The sequence below is a fragment of the Tyto alba genome, unplaced genomic scaffold, assembly GCF_018691265.1.
Source record: "Tyto alba isolate M040663 unplaced genomic scaffold, T.alba_DEE_v4.0 Super-Scaffold_6, whole genome shotgun sequence".
NCBI classification, from domain to species: domain Eukaryota; kingdom Metazoa; phylum Chordata; class Aves; order Strigiformes; family Tytonidae; genus Tyto; species Tyto alba.
Window position 1 is genome coordinate 8,732,620 of NW_024881327.1, and position 23,746 is coordinate 8,756,365.

The 23,746-nt window shown below is 42.0% G+C and overlaps 1 protein-coding gene across 1 annotated transcript in view; it reads right to left on the bottom strand.

The window, feature by feature from the left end:
• Positions 1–4,980: 4,980 nt before the first annotated feature.
• MND1 (meiotic nuclear divisions 1) overlaps positions 4,981–23,746 on the bottom strand; it is a 45,509-nt gene continuing 26,743 nt past the window's right edge. The window contains 2 exon segments of the mRNA XM_042808433.1: positions 4,981–5,235; positions 6,955–6,999. Of these exon segments, the coding sequence (XP_042664367.1) occupies positions 5,129–5,235; positions 6,955–6,999 (152 nt within the window). The 3' untranslated portion in view covers positions 4,981–5,128.

Genomic DNA, 23,746 nt, shown 5'->3' on the forward strand with positions numbered 1-23,746 from the left:
TTGAAGTTCATCACCTCACCTGAAAAAAGGTGCCCCTCAGACTGGTTATAGGATTTCCTTTAGAGCTGGTTGCCAATAGACCAGGAAGGTTATTTGAAACAAAAGGATGGACTATTTTTTAAAATCAAGTATTTTGTGTGGAAAGGCTCTTAGTTTCTCAGAATAACGGGTTTTCATCGAGCAACTGGAAACAGAAAATTGCCCAGCAGGCTTTGCTGGAAAGCTGTCCTTTATAAATACTTCATCAGGATTTTTTTTTTTTTCCAAAAGGAAAATTTTTCTGACTAGGTTAGATGAAATAATGACCGGATGACCAAATTATTTGTAGTATAGAAACTGTTCATTCATCTGTGGGACATTATAAAGCTTCTGAAGTGACCCTGAAAAGCTCAGTAGTGCTGGTGGTGGTATTCACAGACATTTTTGCCCTCTAGTCTTCTTGACATGCAACCTTTTGCACATAGTTTAGAGGCAAGTCTAACATATAGGTGCTTGCCTTCCTATATGCCTGTGCACTGGAAGGTGTGTGCACTGACAGGCGTGTCAGCAAGAGGAGGAGTAAGACAGCCAACCATCTGTACAGACTGCAGTGTTGCTCGTTCAGCCTACGTAGTTTCTGTAAGCAGATCCGAAAGCGAAATGGCAGTGGAGGGATGTCAGGGAAAGCACAAAAGGGAGAGGGAGGGAAGGGAGCTGAAGAGAAAGGCTGTCGCTGCTGTGAAGGCAGATCCCTCAAGCGCAGGAGTATTTCCACAAGCATTGTATCTAGACGGCCGATAACTGCAAACGGAAGAATCCAGTCACCTGTGTGACACCAAGGATTAGCCAAGGACTTCAGCTGTTGAAGCCACCACACGTGCACTTCTGCGGCGTGCTGATTCCAAGAGCAGGCCAGACATCTAATTGCTGTCTCAGCAAGGCCTTGTGTAAGTTTACAGTGCCACAAACCCCCAGACTAATAACCATAGCCCCATGGGCAGCAGAAGTAACCAAGTCTGGGGGCCAAGAGACCGGTTCCCTAGGTCCTGGCTCCTTCCCACCGAAATGATGCACACAATGTCTACTGTCCCACCTCAGCCCCAGTAATGCTGTCAGACTCTCACATAAGCTCCACCACCAGCAGGCACCGAATACTTCCAGGTCTTTTACAGCCATCTCCGACATTTTTCCCTCCTCCTCCCTCCCCCAGCGTGTTCTACCCCTTCCTGGGTTCCTAAACTGGCAGGTGGGAAAGGGAAAACCTGTATTTATCCGGCAGCCAGCCAAGTAGAACAGATAAATCGTGAGCTTGCGCCACAGCCCCTCAGACTAAATTTGGCTGAAATCCACTGTGAAACTTAAGAACACTGGGAGGGAAAAGGAGGAGAGAAATGGCAGAAAACATAATCATACAAACCGCACCTCTACAAGAAACAAGGTGAAGATAAGCACCAGCCAGATCATCTGACTAATGGAAATAGGCCTGGGTGGCGGGAGGACTTTGTAAGGAGCTCTTGCATCAAACTTCTTAGTCACCATCACACGTTGGGTTTCTTTTCCCTCGTTTTCCCAGGAAGTTTCAGTTCCAGCTTTGCCACTCGGTCACAGCATCACTGTGCCATTTGCTTCAGAGCCTGGATTTTCCCTTTTAAATCACGTAGGTTACTACACCCCCCAAAAGTAATGACATTTCAGAGAGTGCATTGATGAAAAGTTTTGTAGCTGAATTATGTCAAAACCTAAATCTTTGCGACTGTTAACATTTTAATGTTCTGCCAATACCACAAAAGGACCCCTAGAACTCACACTTGGTGTTATACAGAGCATGAGGATGGCTAGTTAAAAGAAAAGCCAAGAAGTATAGGCTGTTTCAGGGCAGATACAGTCAGCCAACTTTCTTTAAACTGGTATGGTTTCTCAGTAGACCAGGTACAAACAAATATTTTCTCCTCTGTCTAGGTTTGCTTCACAGTGGCTAATCAACATCAGTCCTAAAGGGCAGGCCTACCCAACACCTCAGCCGAGTACTGTAGTGATAAACTCCTCATGAGATTATTTGGAAAAGTTGGACCTGATACTGCGTGTCAGAACTGCAGACTCTGCTGAAAACTACTGCCTTTGATTTTCACTTTGCACTAGTAGCTGCTGTAAATATAAACCTGACTTGTAGCAAGGGCCTGACCTCCTGACTTAGCTATAACAGTTGAAAATATTTACCTTACATGGGCAAAAAAGCTACAGGGCAGAAGGGAAAAAAAAAAAAAAAAAAAGAAAAAAAAAAAAAAAAAGAGGAAGACATATACATAATGTATCTGTGACATAACCACAACAGTGACAGCAGAAGTGAGCATTTAAGCCCCACCATTTTCATGTTAGATTCTTTAGAAATATCCCAGATTCTATCTCAGGAAAACTCTGAAGAAACAAATTGGGACACAAGATCCGATTGATTGTTTTCATTTTTGTTATAGGCTAATAGCCAAAAACATCTCAGGAGAAGGTAAATTCTTTGTAACTGGTAGTGACTTAACTCAGCAGAAAAGTCTCAGCTTCTCTTAAAAATTAAAGCGAACACATATCTCAAACCACATAATCATATATGGTTTCATAATGTGGGATTTAGCAGTCTGCTGCATATCTTTTTAAGAAAAAAATCCTTGCAAAAGTCAGCAGATGCAGCAGTCTGCAAGCGTCTTGGAATATTCAAGACATACGAATTGTCTCTCTTTGTCTCAGAAAGGATCTGGATTTGTTGAAAGTCACCTACGCTAAAAACGCATAATCACGAGAAAGATAGCACAAAATAAATCAGTCCCGCTAGAGGAATAAGCATCAGTTTCTGATAATGTGTCGCCTCTTCCTTACATGTCTTTAGCTGAGAAATTCCTGTTCTGGCTGTTCCAGAATTGTGTCCTTGCAGGAGGAGACACGTTCTCTCGCCAGGCTTGCTAACCAACACCAGTAGAAGACACAAGCAGAAAATAGAGTATGACTGCAAGTCTGTGTTCTATTCTGCACCTGTAAAACAAAACCAAAACTCTACAGAAAATGATATTGCTAGAAATTCCTTGCACTTGAACTACTTAAGCTTTGTGTCCAAAGCATGAGGACTGTGTTTGACATTTTAAAGGTACTGCTCGTGCTGGCTGACTGTACCATCTCTAAGCAAGTCTACCTCAAATACAGTTATTAAGTTGCTATTTATTAAATTTAATGGTTTTATTACAGTCCACAATGCTTTCATGCTACAGACAGGAAGCCACAATATTGCAGCTAAACTTACATAGCTGGTCATCTTCATTTCCTTCTTGAATTTGGAAAGGAGCCAAAGCAGTAAAAATCAGTAAGAAACCCTCGTCCCCATAGGTACCAGAGGAAGTCTTAGTGCACTAACTGCTACAGGCCATAAATTACCCAAGACTCCTTGACAAGTAGAAGTTCAGCCATGTGAAAGCGATTCTAAGGGGCAAGAACCATCAGTGAGTTCACGTGTTCAACGCTCCTTCATAAGAACAGCTTTCTGAGTCATCCCCAAATGTCTTGTGTTGTGGCAGATATGTGCTCTTAAACGCAAAAGTGCCAAGGAGCTTCTGACACTTGTCAGGTGGTAGAGAAGAGATTTGCAGAAAAAAACAGACATTTAGCAAAAAAAAAAAAAAAAAAAACCAACAAAACCCACATTAGATACTCTACAAAGAACAGGAAAAGCTCTTTCTTTAGTGTTTCACAGCACAAAATCCAAGAGTAAGAACGACCACCCAAGAGACACGTGCATCAGTCCTTTGGTTCAGCACCATCACTCAGCCTTGGTGCACAGCACTCCAGTCACGGGGCAAAGCCAGGCCTGGGAAGAAACACTGCCTTCACCTCGACACTACCTACGTGCATTAGGCTTTCACCAGTTAGCAGCTGGTGAGCTGTTACTCAGTTCGTAACACACTGTATGTTAAATATTAGATATATTAGGAATAAAATCTTTCCAAACACATACAAGGAAATGTCTCCGTTGCAACTGTAAGCACAGTGACGTTTTACTATGTGCCAGGCATCGCATACATTTTCCTTAGCAAACAGATAACTTGCTACACTGCCTCTATGAGAAAAAAAAATCCTCCGCTTGGTATCTTCCCAATAACTTTGCTGTCTTCATAGACATGAGATGACAGTAGCCAGGGGCAAGCCTGAAACCCTTGGATTTTAACATGCACTGAACTGCTCGGAAACTTTTTAATTGTAAAGGTCACAGGAGACAGAATTCACAGTGTATCTCCAGCTACACGTCACTTTTTCACCGATGCTTTCAACAGAGATTACCTAAAAGGCAGGCAGACACTTTCCAGTGATACACACATCTACCTTGCAGCAGGCCTGCCTGCCTCCTAAAAGCAAAGCTTATGTCCTGCAGAGGTGCAGAGCAAAAATGCTGTCTTGGAGGCCAGAGCTGTGGGAGGTACGAGACCAGTTTGTACTCTCCACCTCTTGCTGTAGCCATGCACGGATCAGAGCTAGAAACCAGAAGCTGATACAAAGCGAGGGGGTTGTGAAATTTCACCAAACAAAAATGAGACATCCTGAAATCTGTTATTATTTTTGTTAGCTGCTGGTTTAGCCTGAAATTACAACCAAAATTCAGTCACTAAACTTACAAGCAGTTCTAGCAACACAATAAAGAACAGCTTGGAATCAGACCTCAGCCTGTCTACTCACTGTCTCACTGTTTTCCATTCATAGATTATGTTTCTCTTCTATTTCATTGATGATACGAGGAAAACATTCATTCTCTTCCATATTCTCCCTGCTATTTCTGCTCAAAAGTCTTCAACACATTTGAATATAAACCCCTGGGGCTTCTAGGTCTTAGTGTTACTCCCAGTTTAAGCAAAAGCCTCAGGACTTTGTGATCATATCTCCTATAACCCCTGTCTGTTCTTAGTCTGTCTCACAGAATAAACCAAGAGATTTACTGTCCAGAGAGTACAAGGCAAAAAGAGAAATGCAACAAATAATTTTAGCATTTTATTAACTTTAACAAAAAATGCAAATTAAAGGGTGGTCAGTAGTTTGGAGAGGATTTAGATACACATTTAAATACCAACTGAGAATATTTAGGAAATTATGTACAACTGTGTCAGCCATCAACTGCCAAACACTAATCAATGTAATCCAAATCTTCTGGGATTCCAAAACTTTTGTCAATTCTGCTCTCTTCAAATCCAAATTTACGTTTGGCCCAGGACTTTATTGAAAAGATGTTATCTATAAACAGAATGAAAAACGTTCAGTTTTGAATATTTAGGAAAGCATGAATTATAGTCTTGGCTACAACAAAATCCTTCCATTTGCATTATCTCTGTGTATATGAAAAAGGTACATAGTGGAGATCATCATTATTAAGTAGATTTAGAACAGAAAACGAGAGGCTTTTGTTCATGACATACATTCACTCGGCACCAAGTAAAATTTGTCTTCTTTTTTGGAGGTTACCTTTATTTTTTCTAGCTCCTCTTCTCTGAAGAGACTGAAAGCTACAATCCCAGTGTAAGCCTGCTACAGAGTGATGAGGTAAGTGCAAATATTCATAAAACCTATTTTATAGGTCCTTTTTCAACTAGATATCTACTGTGTGACTGTTTGCAACTGAGAAAATCAGATTCAAATCAGCTATAATGTCCTTTCTAGTCTTGTTTATGTTTGTTCAGATAATGTACATTTTGTTTGAAAGTTAAAAAAAAGATATTCAAATAACTTTTAGTCAAGTACTTCGCATTTAGCATCACATTACTATTATTTTATCACATACATTCTCTTCAATTTGACATAACTTTTCATGGCAGTATTAATTGAAACTCACTACGTCATTCCTAACACCCATGAATTGCTGCATTCCTTAAGACAGGAAGTGTTCTTTGTGTCTGCACACCTTAGAAATATTTTGTTTTCTTTAACCATCAGACATTTGGTTTTAAAACAGTCTCTTCAACAGAAAAATATGCTACAGTATATAGCCTAACTGTCTAGTTAAATAGTAAAGTACTTTCTACACACTGAGGCATAGTTACTTTACCTCTCTCAAGACCTTGAGAACAACAGCCTGTCATCAAGAGCAGAAGGCCATGACAACAGTATTTCCAGAAGTTATTTTCAAATATATAACTTTATTTCCTCATACACAGTAAACAAACCAGTGCAAATGAAGGTATAAAATAATAAGTCAAAAGACTATGCAAATTACATCCTGCTGCACTTGGCATAACCAATGATAGCGAACTGTCCATCAGTAGTAGAATTCTAAACAAAAAATTATAAATTATATTCTAAATAATTAAAAAGAAGTAAGAACATACATACTGCTTGCTCTGCAAAATGGAAATATAAAGCAATATAGCAAAGCACAAAGCAAAACAACAGAAAATCGAGTTACACTTCCATACAAATGTTATCACAGTAACCTTCCTCAGAACTGTGCAGCATTTTGCCTGCATGTCAAAGCTGATGAATTAGTTTGAGGATTAACTACTTTATATTAGCATCCATCATATGGTACTGGCAATAAGGTTCCCCACAAAGCATTCTACTGTTTAGAAACAGAAGAAAATTCAGAAAAGAAGAATTAAACTTTCTGAATACGTGGACACCACCATCTCCAGTCTCTTTTTATTAATGTTTTCCTGATCTGAAGAGATTTTACCTCAACCAAAAAAATGAGCTGCAGGTTTAAACACAGTGTGCAAGACAGCACCAGAAGAACAAATCTGTTATGTGATGTGAAGTACATTCAGTACTTAAACTGAGAAAATATATTCTTTTTTCTGAACCATGATAATTATAAGTAAAATATATTTCTGCATGCTTTTATAAGTGAGAGCTATCCTACATCATGTCCTAAGCAAATTTACAACTCTTAACAATGAGTAGGTCTTTTACTGAAATTGCTCTAGTCTGAACCTGTGTTAAGCAATATAAATGCATACATACCAGTCCATCTATTGGCTGCCTCCTTGGCTACTTTGTTTGTTTGACCTGAAATAGAGAAGAAAACAACAGAAAAAGCATACATCACAGTAAAATCATACCGTAGTTTCAAGGCAGAGAGATTAAATTTTTACTGATGGCATTTTTAGGGAACCACACAATGTAAAGAAGTTATTCTACTGCTTCCAAGCCTTTCTTCTGTTTTATGCTTTTAAGGTTCCAGCAAGCACAGAGCCAAGTTAAAGAAAAACAGGAGCACAGGAACCTAGAAGATACCACATGAACAACTGTTCCCTAAGTGTATTTTAAAATAAAAAAATCCTAGTTTGGTTTGCCTAGGGGCTTAATTGTATGCACCAAGATTGGAAGTAGATACATGGCCTGAAGATACCAGAGGCAGCAGAGAAGGAAAATATTTTATAATCCTCTCTGTATATAATCCATCACATAGGCATGCACGACTCTCTATAGATAAGGAAAATGACAAGGGTAGCAGTCTATCACATGAATCCAAAAGTTTATCATATAGCTCTGGAAGGTCTCCTGGGCTTTGAGAACCCCTTCAGTGCAACAAAGGCAAAATAATGTTCCTGGTTATCAAACCTGGCTTCCCTCCCCTACCACCACTCCAGATCTAAATACATAATAGCAAATTACCATTACTACAAATAGCTTCTCTATAGTTTCCATGAGGCAAAACAGTATCAAAAAAAATTCCTCTTAGATCACTTTGCTGCCATTAAAATAAGTACTGAATCAAATCAAGCAGGTTGGTTTGTAACGTGGGAATTTATCAGAATCGTTATGGTTCTCACGCCTACACATAACTTAGTTATTCCCAGTTAGTCTCGTTAGCACTTGCATGGTAATACTCATTTGAATGGTCAGCATGAAGTTTGTCTCCAGGGGTACTGGAAAGTGAATAAATGCTCAGGTATCCATTGTTATAAAGTTTATACTTCAGGCAAAATTCAATTGTGTTGAAAAATCATCTGTTAGCAGACAGGAAGGTAAGCACTCATTATTCTGCCCTTAATACTTCAGTAACTGATGTGAAAAATGTTTAAACCAGAGTAAAATACCATTTCAAAACCGGTGTAGCTTCTAAAAATGGCCTACAATTAGAAAGTTTGGGCACAGCATGAAGGAAAACAAAAAAGAAAGAGGGGGAAGAAAAAGGGAGTGGGTGAGAAGATGGCATTTTTTCTTGCTTGTATGCACCAGAAATGCAGGTTACTGCTAGCTTGAGAGAGATATTCCTTATTTCCTTTGCTGACTGCTTGTTGCCACCCCTTGTTCAGTTCCATGACTGGCAGCACTGACAACACACTGGCAGCCAGTGGCACTCTGAACAGTACTTTACCTAACGCTACTTAAAGCAAGTCCGCAGAGTAAGGGCTTTCACTGGTCAAGATTTTAAACGTGTTAGCTGTGATACGTCCCTCAGCGTTTTTCTGAAACTCTAGAGTAAAACTGGAAAGCTGTATCTGACTCCAAGTAATGAAGTTTGAAACAAAGGGGGTGTCGTGGTTTGAGCCTGGTTGGCAGCCAACCACCACGCAGCCACACTCTCTTCCTTCTCTTCTGGCAATGAGAAGGGACAGAGAGCCAGGCTTGGGGTTCGAGTTAGGGCTGGGATGGGGAAAAATCACCCTTTATGGGCACGAGCAAAAGGCAGACTCGTTAGGGGAAGAAAATAAGAACATACATTTATTACAGACACTAACAACACTTAACAGAGTAGGACAGTGAGAAGCATTGCCACATCTTGAGAACACCTTCCCCCCACCCCTCCCTTCTTCCCGGGCTCAGCTCTGCTCCCGATATCTCTACCTCCTCCCCCAGTGGCGCAGGGGCAGGGAATGGGGGGTGCAGTCAGGGCTGCTGCTTTTTCCATCTTCGGGGGGGGGGGGGGAAGGTTCTGGAACTTCTTCCCCCTGCTCCATCGCGGTCCCCCTCTCACAGGAGACAGTCCTCCACAAACTTTCTCCAACATGTGTCCCTCCCACGGCTGCAGCCCTTCCCAAGCTGCTCCGGCGTGGGACACCCCCGCATGCTGCAATCCTCCCAGTGCCAAGCTACAACAGCGGGGCTGCCTTTTCCCACAAGACCCCGGCCTTCTTCAGGCACAGCACCTTGACCAGCCAGGCAAAAAACCACAGGCCATACATCAATGTCTGCTCCACCGTAGATCTTCATGGGTGGCAGGGGGGGCCGCCCTGCCGTCTCACCACAGGATACAGGGGGGTCTCTGCTCCGGCACACCTCCCCCCTCCTTTCTTCCTCCGTTCCTCCACTGACCTTGGTGTTCATGCAGCTGCAGCAACTCCTCCTCACCAGTCCGACTGCCCGTCACCACGTCCCTTCTTAAATACGTTATCGCAGAGGCGCAGCTGATGGGCTCAGTTTTGGTGCAGAGGTGGAGCTGGGGGAGCTTCGAGAAGCTTCTCACAGGGGGCCACCTCTATAGCCCCCTCCCCTGCCATCAAAAAACCCCACCACTCACTCAAACCCAGGACAGGGGGAAAAGTAGGATAGCATTAAGCTTCATGGATCCAGTGCTGCAAGGTGACAGCACCCTGACAGCGGGTGAGTCAGCCTAGTCCACAGCACCTGCCAGGTCTCAGCAGAAAGCTCTGCTTTGCTGGAAGCAGCTAACCAGCTGAGCCCTGCACTTCTGCATCACACAGCTCAAAGTTCCTGCAGCTTTCAGCACACAGCCCTGTGCTTAAAGCCCAGTGACCACATGGTACAGTATATTAAAAAACCAGACCAAACCAAAAGAAAAAACAACAAACCAAACAACAATAGTGGCAGCATGGTGCATTGTCATCCTTCAAACATTGCTTGTGCATGTTAAAATATACATATGTGATCCTGTGTTTTTAAAATATGTCTTCTTACCTCTGTCAAAGAAAAGGCTGATACAGATACAGGGCAACAGGGTGGTTAGAATGGTGGTGGCTGCCTATAATTGAGTTGTGGTTAGAAATGAAATCATGATAGGAAGAACAGGAAACTATAATGGGGAAATCCCACAGTGGACAGCATCCTCAACGACTTAAATAGTAGAGAAATAACAAAAAAAAAAAAAAAAAAGAAGCAAAAGAAACTTCTGAGAGTAAAAGTTATACAAATAAAATTAAATATTTTAACCTTGTCATTCTTTCCATGTACTACCTAGGACTGATCAGGCTGGCAGCAAAGTGTCATGGTAGAAGTGTGAAAGGATCACAAGTGGAGGCAGAACTTTGGGATGGGGAAGGTGACATTCAAACAACCTGGCTGAATATCAAAGAAGAGGCTGCCTCAGTTCTTCAGAGTCTGGAAACACACAGCTCCCACATTACTCTGCTGCTGCTGGACTCAGAGTTGGCGAAACAAGAGCCACTTGTAAAGCCTCAGGCACATGACATCTCCAGGAAATGCATTCGCAAGAGGCTGGGGCAAGCTTTTGCTGCTTGTAGTTTCCCATTTACCCTGGCTGGCCCACACGCCCATATACAGGATAGCACCATAGGGATGTAGGTATGGATTTATTCTGCGATGTTGAAAGCTCTTAGACCATCAGGTATATTGCATCAACAGCAATGCCAGCTAGCTGGGCAAGTTGCAAGACATCTGCTTGTTCCTCATGTCCAGCCTGAGCAAGTTCATGCAAACAAGAAAGCTTGCCCTGTCTTTTGTCATCAAGTGAGGCTATCACTGCCACTGCTGCAGGATGGCACCACAGTCTGCTTAGCCACAATTTCCTTCACTTAAATTTTGCCCTCACACTTCTTTAATTTGGGGTGAGGGAAACACACTTCACTCATCTCCAGAAACTACTGTGTCATCACTTCAGCTGTTGCCCCATGCTACAGGCTGAGCATCTACCTATTTGAAGTCAAGATTTAAGTCCCCTGGGATCAGGCTCAACTCTTGCCTATGATTCCACTGCAGGATCTTGTCTGTCTGCTGTATCCAACACCACGCTGCCGTGGTTTGAGCCCAGAGGGCAACTGGGCACCACATGTCAGTTCACTTACCCCTTCCCCTCTCAGGAATGGGAAGGAGAAAGTGAAGGAAAAAGGCTCAGGAATCCAGATAAAAACAGGGAGGGGTGGCCCACCCATTAAAGTCATGGGCAAAAGACAGACTCCTTAGGGGAAAAGAAAAAAGAACATGACTTTATTTCAACCTCTAACGAAGACAACACTAAACAGATGAGGTGGGACAGTCAGAAGCACCACCACATCCAAAAACACCTCCTGCCACCCCTCCCTTCTTCCCAGGCTCAGCTCTGCTCCCAATCTCTCTACCTCCTCCCCCAGGGACACAGAGGGCAGGGGATGGGGGTTACAGTCAGCTCGCTGTTGCTTCCTTCTCGGGAGGTGGGGTGATCGCCGCACATCCCTCCCCTGCTCCACGTGGCTCCCCTCTCGCTGGAGACAGTCCTCCACGAACCTTCTCCGCAGTGAGTCCTCCTCAGGGGATGCAGCCGTTCCCGTGCTGCTCCGGCGTGGCTCACCCCCGCGTGTTGCAGTCCTCCCAGCGCCGAACTACAGCGGCGGGGGCTGCTTCTGCCCTCAGAGTCCTGGCTTCCTTTAACTGCAACCACCAGGCCTGGTGCGGGCTCCTCCACAGGCTTCAGGTCAGCCTCAGCTCCACTGTGGACATCCATGGGTAGCAGGGCAGGGGTGGCCCTGCTGTCTCACAACAGGATACAGGGGTCTCTGCTCCAGTGCACCTCCCCCCCCGTCCTTCCTTCCACTGACCGGGGTGTTTGCATAGGTGTCCTTCTCATAACTCCTCCTCACAAGCCCCCAACCCCCTCTCAGGTTCCCCTTCTTAAATGCATTCTCACAGAGGTGCAACCATTGTCGCTAATCGGCTCGGCCCTGGCCAGAGGTGGGTCCAACTTGGAGCCGGGGGAGCTTTCGGGAAGCCTCTCACAAGGGCACACTGTTGTAGCCCCTCTCCCCCGCTACCAAAATCCCACCACAGAAACCGAGCACACGTGCCTGTAAGAAGAAGGAGACAGGGGTATTGGTAATTACTGACCTGCATCACCTGAAGACACCAGCTACATCTCTATCAACACCAGCATCTTCCTGAAGCCCCTGACTCCATCACAAGAACTGGCAGAAATGAAGGAATCTGCAACCTTGACTGCTTTCTGGAAACCTTTTATAGTTGCTTGTTGGGACTTTCATTGGTTGCATCACCTGTATGTGTACATGCATGAGGGTGAGGGAGAGGAGGAGTAGTAAAAGAGACATCCCCAGACACACCTACTTCCTGTACTGATGTAACACAAAGTCATGCTACTTCTGATTGCTCCACGGGATCACACAGCCATCGGCCTCCTGGTTTTTAGACTGCACTGAAAGTTTAAGATCTAAAGAAGACAATAGCATGGGAACTTAAAAATTTATACTCCAAAGAAGAATCAGGACACAAACTCTGCCAACTGTAAAAAGGAGAAACTCAGAGACAGAAGTGAAGGCAACTGGCTAATTACCAAAACCACCACAACCATTGGGTCCCAAGCTCAGCTGGAGTCCTGCTGATCCTCCTGTTGACCAGAGCTGCTCTATCAGAACTTGATTTTTGGCAGCTACTAAATAGTGCTCCAGTACAAAAGCTGTGCTGGACAATGAAAGGGCCAAATGTGCAGAAGATGTGAGCAATACAGGAAGCAACATATGTTCCAGGTGGTTCCAGATGTTCTCATTACCACTGTGAGGCTCTAGTTACGCTCCAGTTTATATCTATACATCTGCACATAGGCTGACAATATCTACAGTCGCCGTCTGGAAGCAACAGAATAATCCATTTGTTCTGGACATTCCATATTTACTTCACCAATTTGTGTGACAACACACCAATAGACTTTCCTGCTCCCATGCCTACAGGATACAAGTCACTCACTTGGCTGAGGCACACACCTGTATCCTCCGCTGACTAATTTCAGGCACACTTGGCATTTTCTAAGCAGGAAAACGGAAGCTTGCATTTTTTTTCCTAAACTGAACAAAAGCAACCACTGTGTGTACAGCAACGCAAGGCCCAGGAGCAGCATGGCTTGCAATGCAAGTCTGTTAAAATACATCTGGAAATATGCCCTAAACAGTGAAAGACTTCGTTTTGACCAGTCCTCATGGAAGTCTCTTCTTTCCTCAACCCCAGATATCTCTGGAGAACGGCAGGGAACTCAGAAAGCCCAGATTCTGCAAACTGAACCATTCTCTTAAGTCTCTGTGATTGTCCTTACCACAGAGACAATCCCCTGTATCCCCTTAAAGGAAAGCAAAGGTAGGGAAAGAAAGGTCCAGCATCAGTGAACGTCTTAAAAAGAAGAAAGTGAGTGAGGGTTGGAGACACGCTTTTCAATGCAGATGAGTGACATTCTACTGGCAACCTGCAGGGATTCAGGAGCAGACCAGGAGACAGAGCTGACCAAAGGGCATGCAGGTAGCTGGAGGAGGTCCACCAAGGAGCCTTCTAAAGCAAATGAACAGCACCTGGTCAGGAGTGAAGGCCAGCAGCATAAACCATGAACAGAGCAATGTTTCTGAACAAATCCGAACTGACAATATACATTGGCTCAAATCTTAGCACGGTAAGGCCACATTATTTCTGATCTGGCTCAGGAAGCCCTACAGTCACTCTCAGCATACTGCAGAACTGCAGCCACCTCTTTCCTGTATTCTTTCCTCCTTGCCCTGGATTTGCTTACTTTTTCCCTGGAAAGGGGGATGGTAGGAATTAAAGGTCCTATTTGCATTCCAAAATGGAATGGCCAAAAACTGCTGAAGCCTCAAAAATTTCCACAGGAGGGGAATACCACTACCTGCCTCATCAACACAAGATATATATACTCTGGGAGATTAAGTTAGTCTTTCTATCAGACTTTGGACACTTCCACAGGTGAAAAACAACTGCGATAGCAACAACCGCCACCATCTCCTCACAAACATTTTCCAAACTTACTTTCAGGTTCTTTCTAAAAGCTTTATGAAGTCCTGCACATAATCATTAAAGGAATACTAAGGAAGCAGTCACTGAATTGTATTCAAAATCAGACTGTAAATGTAACATATTCCAGCTCCAATAGCTATAATAAAAAAAAAAAAAATCTCAACAGCCAGAACCAGTTCACAACTACCTACAGCCTTGGAAATGAAGAAAGAGCTGTAGCTTTCTCCTTTCATAGCTTCTACTCTGGCATTTTGAGGATAACTTTAAGGATTATTGCAAGCAATATTTTTATGTGCAAACAAAATTTTCAGGCCCAGGAACCTCTATCTCTACAGAGTAACAAAAACTTGCAGGTTTTGACCTACCACAAGTAATGCCACAAGCAAATTGTAGGGATTTCCTCACTTAAAAGGCACATGACTGCAGATGGAACCAGCACCTTTTCAAGGAAATGGTCACCCACTAACCTGTGGGATTGCTATCAGATACATGCAAAATACAACAGCAGTCTTCAGCATGTGGGTGAGGGAGTAATTTTACAGTGTGATTCACAATTCTTCTGCATGAAATGCAGAAAACAGCTGCAACTCTTCTCAGGGGCTAGTGAGGATTATTAGCCCAAAGATTCCTAATCTCTCTCATGAAACTGGTTAGGGTAAATTAATTGCATTAGGTGGATTTGAATTCCAGTAATAATTTTGCATCTACTTAGACTGAATTTAAATATGAAAAATGGCATCTACTGTAAGGAGCATACGTGAGCTTGAATCTCCAGTGACTGATTATTGATTGCCTTTTGAAAGTTATCCATTCTCCTGCTCACAGGCTGCCGTCACTTTTCAGAAACATGGTTTACCTAGCTATTATCACACTGTGACAGATTCGTGTTTCTCCACCTCTCTCCGAGAAGCATCATTACAATATCCTGTGATGTAGTTTCCAAAATCTTTCCTGTTAATGAAAACACCTCATGCAAATAAAGAGCCTGTCTCTAAAGGCCAGCGTAAAGGTGAACACAGAAATTATACACCTGTTATCCACAAAGAGTACAAAAGGTAATTGCCTGGTAACTCCTACGGACATGTCCATCCACAAACTGACACCAGAGACTCCAAACAAGAGACTGTAGCTTGCCATTGGAAACTGTTCGTGGCAATGATGAGATCAAGTGGCTCCTTTAAAGTCTTTTAAAAACTTTTGAGTATCCTTGAGATGAAGTAGTCTACATCACTGTCAACAGGGTAACTCACAACACATCAAGAACAGCTTTAAAAGAATGTTTTGTAACCAAGTATTAGGCAGATACCTCCACTCTATAAGTAATCTTTATCTTCCCCCATGCTTCCCAAAGAGGTGTTTCCTCTTATAAGCAGAATAAAGAGCTCTTGGGTAGAAGAGTGGTAGCACATCAGAATTCTGTCAACTCCTTTGAATCCAAAATAACACACCATTCTTCCCTTGTACTCCAGCATCTCACATAAAATTATCCCCATGACATTAATCAACAGGCCGCAATGATTCAGAATTCATGACTAAATTCAAGTCAATGCATAAATACGATTTTTTATTTAAATGACATCAAAAATTCAATAAAACTATTTATACTGACATATTGCTAAATAATAAAAAGGAGTATCTCTTTTTACATTTAGGCTCTGAATAAAGTTTCAGAACTACAAAAAAAAGCATTGACAATTATGAATCCTACCTACTAATCTACAACTAATTTGAAAATCATAGAACATAAGCCATTTGTGATAGAAAAGTACTCAGGAAGTTTGATATATGAATGAATTAAATTAGCATTTCTGCTGCAACAGCTCTGTGTGTGTATATATGTACATATATATATGCACACACATATATATATATATGCTTGAAAATAAACCTGAGAAAATGCATAACATAGTGCCAGTCTTGTCTATATGGTGAGACACAGCAGTACATAGTAGAGCTACTAATAAGCTGATACACTTCTCTGGGAATATGCTTTTAAAGGGTCTGCGATCTTTGTTAGCGTGTGTGAAAAAAGTGTCAAGTCTCATCAGCAAAAGCTCCCTCTGTCCCATACGAAAAGGTCACACTGTCAAATTTCATCAGAATGTACACAGTGTCTATTAGAAAAATGTCCAACAGAATTTGTCAGAATTGCTACCAAAAGACTCCTCTCTGCAAAATACATGCTCTTGCACTTACGTTTACTATATTCACGTACCCACAGAAAAAGACCATTTACCTCTCAAGTATCTTAGTTGCATAACTAAAATGTGTCTATTCTTATCCAGAGACCAGAGGGAAGCAATGTGCTTACAAAAGCAAAACGCACACTGACTTTCTGATTCAGAGCTCCCTAACACCACTTTGTTTTGCTTTCAGTGGATAACTCCTCCCTCCCCACTTCATTTACTAGTAAACTCTATACACCCAGAGCACAGCTAAAGGAACTCGCAAACCTCTGTGCTACTGAACTGCATTTTGCAAGGAGGCCCATCCCAGGCAGTATGGTTTTTGTTCAGTTCAGGATGTGACTCTGTTGCATGCCTCACATGTCACAGAAGTTGCAGACAAGAGTCTGGAAGACATCGCACCCGTGACGCAGTGCATGTCCAATCTTACCTATGCCCTTTCTAGCCTGTTCTTATGGTTTCCAATGTTAGAGCTTTTACAACCTACCTAGGTAATCTAGTTCTGTGTTTCAATTATTGCTACCATTAGAATAGTTTTTCATCTAACTTTTTTCCCCTCTTCAATTTAAGGCTATTAATTATTGCCGAGTTCTCCATGAACCTGAGCAACAGGTTATTCCTTCCCTTTTTTGAAGGAGATGCAGATATGTGAAACCCACCAGGAACAATCTTCTTTTGAGCCCTATTTTTGTAAAATTTTTTCTTCTGGAGTGTGGTTGGTGGTTTCTCCCGGAATGTCTGGTCTTTTTGCTTGACTCTGAATTCTCCCTAGTTAGTTATATACATCTCAAGTAGGTTATCCAACACTGACAGTGTTACAGTTGAAGCCTCACTAATGCCAACTTGAGTAGAAAGATTATTTCATACATCTCAACGATAGCTACGCTTCTGTTTCTGTATCTTACTATGGCAATTTTGCTTTTCACAAGAACGTCTTCTATTCAACCTATAAGCTATTATAACCCTGACATCTTTTTCAAGCCCCCCCTCCTTAACCAACCGATCCAGATCATTTGTGTAACACAATATCCTTGAATGCGTATACGTCCTTGCACTTGCTGCTAGTGAATTTTATTCAGTGTTTTTTAGACTATCTCTGCAATTTGTCATGCTCATTTTGAAATCTCACCTTGTCCTTTTTCCACCCAGTCTCTCCTAGTTTCATCATCTGCAAATGTAACAAAAGCATACCTTCTATTATCAAACTCATTAACAGAAATACTGAGCAGATGCACAGACACAACAGACCCTATTATAGAGCTTCATCAATTCTACGGCCCTTTCTGATACTGAATTACTAATGAGTACACCTTGAGTACAATTATAAAGCAGGTCTGAGATTCACACTACTGCAGTTTTATCAGGACTGTATTTCCCTACTTTCCTTACCACAGTATTATGCAAAACTGAGTCAAAACACCAAAGACAAAATTTTCCCAATCTACAAAGGTCTCTTACAGTGGCAAAGACAAAATCTCTGTGTTTTTCTAGGTATTTCCAAATTGTTTCTCTGTTCCAGATTTTTTTCAGATATCCTGCTTTTTTCAGTGAAACTAGATCATAAGATGTTAAAGCGAGGAGGGGAGAAAAACCATTGGAAATATTCTCAAATACACCATCAGTGCCCAGATTAGTCTTGCACTCATACAACCTACCCTGCAAAACGTCTGCAGTTAAACAGCATAGAACAAGGTATCTATATCAAGAATATACACTGATAATATATGGTCCTGATGGAGATAAACCCATAATAAAAACGTCATTTACCATCCCACCACATATGGGAAAGTTCTTAACTTAGGAGATTGGCAACACATTTTTTAAACAAAGCCAGGGAAGACTACACTTGACAGTCCTGCAACTTAGCACTGAAGACAACAAATTAAACATCCACAATACCTTTCCTGACCTCGTTTTGCATGTGAAAGTCAGGAAAAGATATAAACCAATATATTTTTTTTAAATTCCTTTGAATGTCACCATAACTTTATTGAAACAGTCTGAATGAATGGCACCATACGCAACTAACCTCGCAGGTCTAACACTGGGAGAGAGGAACAAAATAATCACTCCACAAAAGCCTTTTTGTTTGTAGCTGAGTGATCTATAGTTTACTTCCATTTCATGCTCTCTTCAGGGCTTTAAAACATGGCCAAATGGATTGCTACCAATTCATTTCTGAATCAAGGAGTATCATAAATGTAGTCACAATTAACCGTTTTCCACATCACAAATTTTATCAAGTATCTACCATTTCTAAGCAGCTCAACAGCCTTTGCCATACAGATTTACTGGCTCAGACAATAAAATTATTCCCACATATTTCACCCATCTACCTCTCACCCTATATATTTTTTTTCTACCATTCTAATATAAACAAATAAGAAATAAAACAAACAGAAAGAACAAAAATAAGCCTCATGAGTGTTCTCATTTAATTTCAAGAAAACTTGACAGAATAGTCAGTTTGTTTAAGCAGGGTGTTACATATGTTAGCTAAAGATTTGATCTTTCAACTGTCTCTTTTGAATTTCAAAGTAAAACCCCACTGACAAAAGATAAGCTACTTTAAAATTTGTTCTTTTTTTTTTTCCTTTTTTGCTTAACCAGCTAAAATGCCACTCAATTTTAAAGAAAGTTGGTCTAAATTGATGCTCTCCAAGAAGAGTCATCTTGCTAGTATGTGTCTGAGATATAAAAACACAAGTATGCATGTGTCTAAACATTTAGGACAGTTTTTCATTGCAGAGTAACTTCTTAAATGGAGTCCAAACTTTAGGCCAAACACGGAGACAAAGAAATTATCTGAAACGCAGAGAAATAGGGCCTTTTGCTGAATGCCAAATGACTCTTCTGAACTTCAGCTTCCCAGCTTCAATCAGAAGCCCCACATTTCACTTTAAGCTTTGTGCCTTAGGAATGTATGTGCAGATGCATCTTAAGCTGCACCAGTCTGTCCTGGTGGTCCTTTGCTCACTATTCTTAACAGCTGTTATATTCCCCTTTCTTTCCAAGTGCCAGAAGCTGCCCACCCATTTACCTACCCCTGTTCCTCTCTCATTCAGTTCTTTCCAAATCCATTTTCTACACTGTTCACCCCATTGCAGAGTTCAGGAAGATGTCCTTTGAAAAATCTGTCACCTGATGTGCTCCTAGTTGGTCAGAGGATGTCTGGTTGCTCTTCAGGGCAATTACCACAAGGCAGACAATTCTGTCTTCAGATGCACAACAAATTACCATGTGTGCAAAAGACTTCTGAAGAAGGCAGTGAAAGATTCATCAGACAGACGGGTTGGTGGAGCCGGAGAGGTTTCAAAGACCTCAGGAGAGCTCACGAGACAAGGATATATACACCATCAGTTCCTAACTCGAGTTGACAACTCACTGTTGTCACTGGTGAACTGCAGCACAGGAATGAAGGGCCAAGGTGAGAACTCTTTAACCTACTTTTGTCAGGGACCTTCCTTAAACCATCACCTTATGGTCTCTGGTAATCACAGCCAGGTTCTGCTCTGCAAGCGTTGGCTCTGTCGAAGGACCAGTGTTTTTAATAACTGAACTGCAAACAAGCCTCCCTTGATTTTCAAGGTAAAAATAAAATTGGAAGGGATGAAGATCAAGGAGCAGAAATACTGCTTAAATTTGCTATGATCCCTGAAGAAGCTTGGAGTGTTAGTGATCAAGTATACATTTGTAGTTCCACTCGCTAGTACCATGTTCCTTTTTCAACTTTACTGAAAAGTTAAAATTTATGTTCGCTGTTACTATGTGTAACTATGATTACATACAAGTACATTTATTATTCCTAATTATTTCTAAGTTATGTTTAGTTTTGGTAAAATGTTTTGCTTTGTCTTTTAATGTAGCTTTTGAACAGGTAATTTGCCAATCTTCCAACTGAATGACAAGCCATTCAAAGAACAGTATAGGGAGTGGAGAAAGCATAAAAAAAAACCTTAGCTTGATGCAGTCAGTTGAGTAAATGTGGTTTTCATTACTGGTGCACATTCAGTCACACTCAAAGAGTTGTGGTCAACAGCTAGATGTCCAAGTGGAGAATGGTGACGAGTGGCATGCCTCTGGGATCGGTGCTTAGACCCGCACTGTTTAACTTTTTTGGTGACACGGACAGCGGGACGGAGCGCTCCCTCAGCCAGTTTGCCGACGAGCCCGAGCTGTGCGGTGCGGCCGACAGGCGGGAGGGCAGGGATGGCATCCAGAGGGGCCGGGACAGGCTGGAGAGGGGGGGCTGTGCGAACCTCATGGAGTTCAACAAGGCCAAGGGCGAGGTCCTGCCCGGGGGTGGGGGCAATCCCAAGCACAAATCCAGGCTGGGAGAGGGGTGGGTGGAGAGCAGCCCCAAGGAGAAGGGACCTGGGGGTGTCGGTGGGTGGAAAACTGACTGTGAGCCAGCAATGGGCGCTCACTGCCCAGAACCCACCCGTGTCCTGGGCTGCATCAAGAGCAGCGTGGGCAGCAGGGCCAGGGAGGGGATTCTCCCCCTCTGCTCTGCTCTCAGGAGACCCCCCTGCAGTGCTGGGTCCAGCTCTGGGGCCCCAACATCAGAAAGACATGGACCTACTCGAGTGGGTCCAGAGGAGGGACACGAGGATGCTCAGGGGGCTGGAGCAGCTCCCCTGGGAGGCCGGGCTGAGAGAGTTGGGGGGGTTCAGCCTGGAGAAGAGAAGGCTCTGGGGAGACCTTACAGTGGCCTCCCAGTGCTTAAAGGAGGTCCACAGGAAAGGTGGGGAGGGACTTTTTACAAGGGGATGTAGTAATAGGACCAAGGAGTAATGGTTTTAAGCTCTAATAGGTTAGATTTAGATTAGATGCAAGAAAGAAATCCTTCCCTGTGCGGGGGGTGAGGCGCTGGCCCAGGGTGCCCAGAGCAGCTGTGGGTGCCCCCTCCCTGGAAGGGTTCAAGGCCAGGTTGGACGGGGCTGGGAGCCCCCTGGGCTGGGGGAAGGGGGCCCTGCACATGGCTTGGGGGGCTGGAACTGGATGGTCTTTAAGGTCCCTTCCAACCCAAACATTCTATGATTCTGGTACTCTGTGATGGAGGAGGAAAAAAAGGAAAAGAAAAAAAAAAAAAAAAAATGGAGGGGTGAAGGACTTTTTGTTTTTGTTATTATTAGTAGCAGATAGCCCACAAGTTATGTCCATGAACACACATTGTCTATTTCCTATCATATCCTCATCCAGATCTTCAGGAGATTATTACATTAAACATACAGTTTTCTGAAGATGAGACCAAGTAAAAAAAGGAGTGATTGCTTTCAAATTTATTATTTTTCTATATACTTTTAAGCAAGTGTCCAGTTCACTCCAAAGAAAGCTTAGTTCAACTCTCTAAGGCTAATGTAAGTGTGGGTGGAGACACTAGTTTAACTTCACCAGAATGACTGATTTATAATTGCAGTTCTTTGTTAATGGTGTTGATGCATAAGCCATAAAAAGCATGGCTTGTCTCTCAGATGTCAGGTTCATATTTCATGGTCATTAGCTAGAAAACAGCCTCTTAATTGCAAATTTGACATATTTGATCTAAAGGTGATTAAAAACTCACTCTCTCTATAGGCTTGATCTGTACCCTATTGATCTTGGTGGCACCTAGACTCGGTTTAAAATTATTTGTATACATTCACTTTTCCAAGTGAATCATTACATTTATAAAAATAGCTGCTTAATAGTTCATTAACTGAAAGCACTGACAAGGCTCTTCAGCTGAAATAACTTTTCTGATGTCTTCTGAACAGTAGTCTTTGCCACAAAATATAAAAAAAAAGCAACGTTAAAACATTTGTAAATTATCAGCCTTTTGATGTATTTGAATAAAACTGATGCAACTCATTTTAAAGCCTCTCTATTAGCCAGGACAGCCTAAGCTTCATTTAATTTCTTCACTACTGTTTTCCCCCCTCTGGGAACAGGGACTATTCCCAGTATTAGTAAGAAACCCCCAAAAGAACCCAGCACTTGGTACTAAGTTTTTGTAACAATAAATACACCTGTACGCATAACGCATTTTCAAATTGATTTGAAAGTAACAGAACATAATAGCTGGCTGTATCAACAAAGAAAAATCCCCCTCCCCCCAAAAAAACAAAACCAAAAACAACCCCCAAACTATGCACCCCCACAAAATCCAGCAGCGAAATCAACATTACCTTTTCAGCATTCAGCCTCAAGATATTAAGATGCATAAAAAAACTGCTAAACCCAGAACTATTTTCTCATACTGTCTGTATACCCTGATATAGTTCTTCACAACAGTTTGTCAAGCTGACATTTTCAGTGCTTAGACACATCAGAATTAGAAATTTTTGAAGCATCTACAATGAAAAAAAAGATACTTTCCATACATACTACATATATCATGACATTTTTATGGTATTCAGTAAAGTCTGGATGTTTTCCCAAAATTTATTTTCACACAGCCATGTAAGTATTAGTTTTAGAAAATCATCTAACCATGAACTAGACTGGTAGTGATGCCTCTGAGATCATGCATTCAGAGACTCAAAAGGGCAACTACCCGGATATTTCTGGTTTGAAATCCTGTCCATTTAAACCACTTACACCTCTTGCTACAGGATAAAAATAAGCAAAGAGAGCAGAAGTAAAAAGGTTGATACCAAAGTTGCTACCTTACACGTGTTGTATTTAGCAGTTTAATTTCTGAGAATACAGTTTGTCTAGACACGTTCAGATCACAGTTTTAAAGTTAAAAGCCTAAGACGTGAAAATGATCAGTAATTGGACATTCTAAAAACATGCTAAATAAAACAGGAATGCTGGCAAGCAACATCTAAGACCAGCCCCATAAATATTAGCAATCATACCACGTGGAAGTCACTTACTTTAGTCAGTATGCAACTTTTTCTGAGATTACTGTCCTATGCAACGGCACAAAGTGACCAAAGCATGGCTTCTGTGAAAAAAATAGCTAAGACCCAACAATGTTGTAACATAGTATAAATCAACATTGCTCTAGTTACAGTGAAAGAACAAGAAGTTTGAAATTCTAGAAATGTTTATTTTACAGTGAATGCTGCAAATGTTTAGCTGTTTCCAGTTACAAGCTGGCCAACAACTCAGAGCAAAATCCATACCATTTACACACTTAGGCTGCCAGACAAACCCTTCTATAAAATTATTTGTCAGAAAAACTTCATTAGCTCCCTAACATCTCTCTGACAGGCAGAAAGAATTAAACTTACGCAGCAGGTTAAGCTTTTTGTTACATGGAGCTTTTTTTGTTGGCTTTATGAAAATCTGGATAAATTATCGACTATTCAAAGATTGCATTCTCCAAGGCTTTTGTTCTCTACAGTAATCTTTAGGGAATCTAGGAGCATCACATGCATCCATACACATTATGTCATATAAGCTTTTCTCGTGGAGGAATAGAGAATCTCTTCTCTGCAGTGGCTGGTTCCCATGAGAATATCCTCCAGACTACAAAAATCTGCCTCAAAGCTGAGAAACAGGGGTTATGTCCTGCACTGGCTGCAGCAGGCTTACAACTTTAAAAGAGAAGTATAAAATTCCAGGGTTTTTCGAGTTTGGTGGGTTGTGGGTTTTTTTGTTGCTTGTTTGGTTTTTTACTTCTGATGACTGTTGTCAGTTTTATTGTCTTTAATATT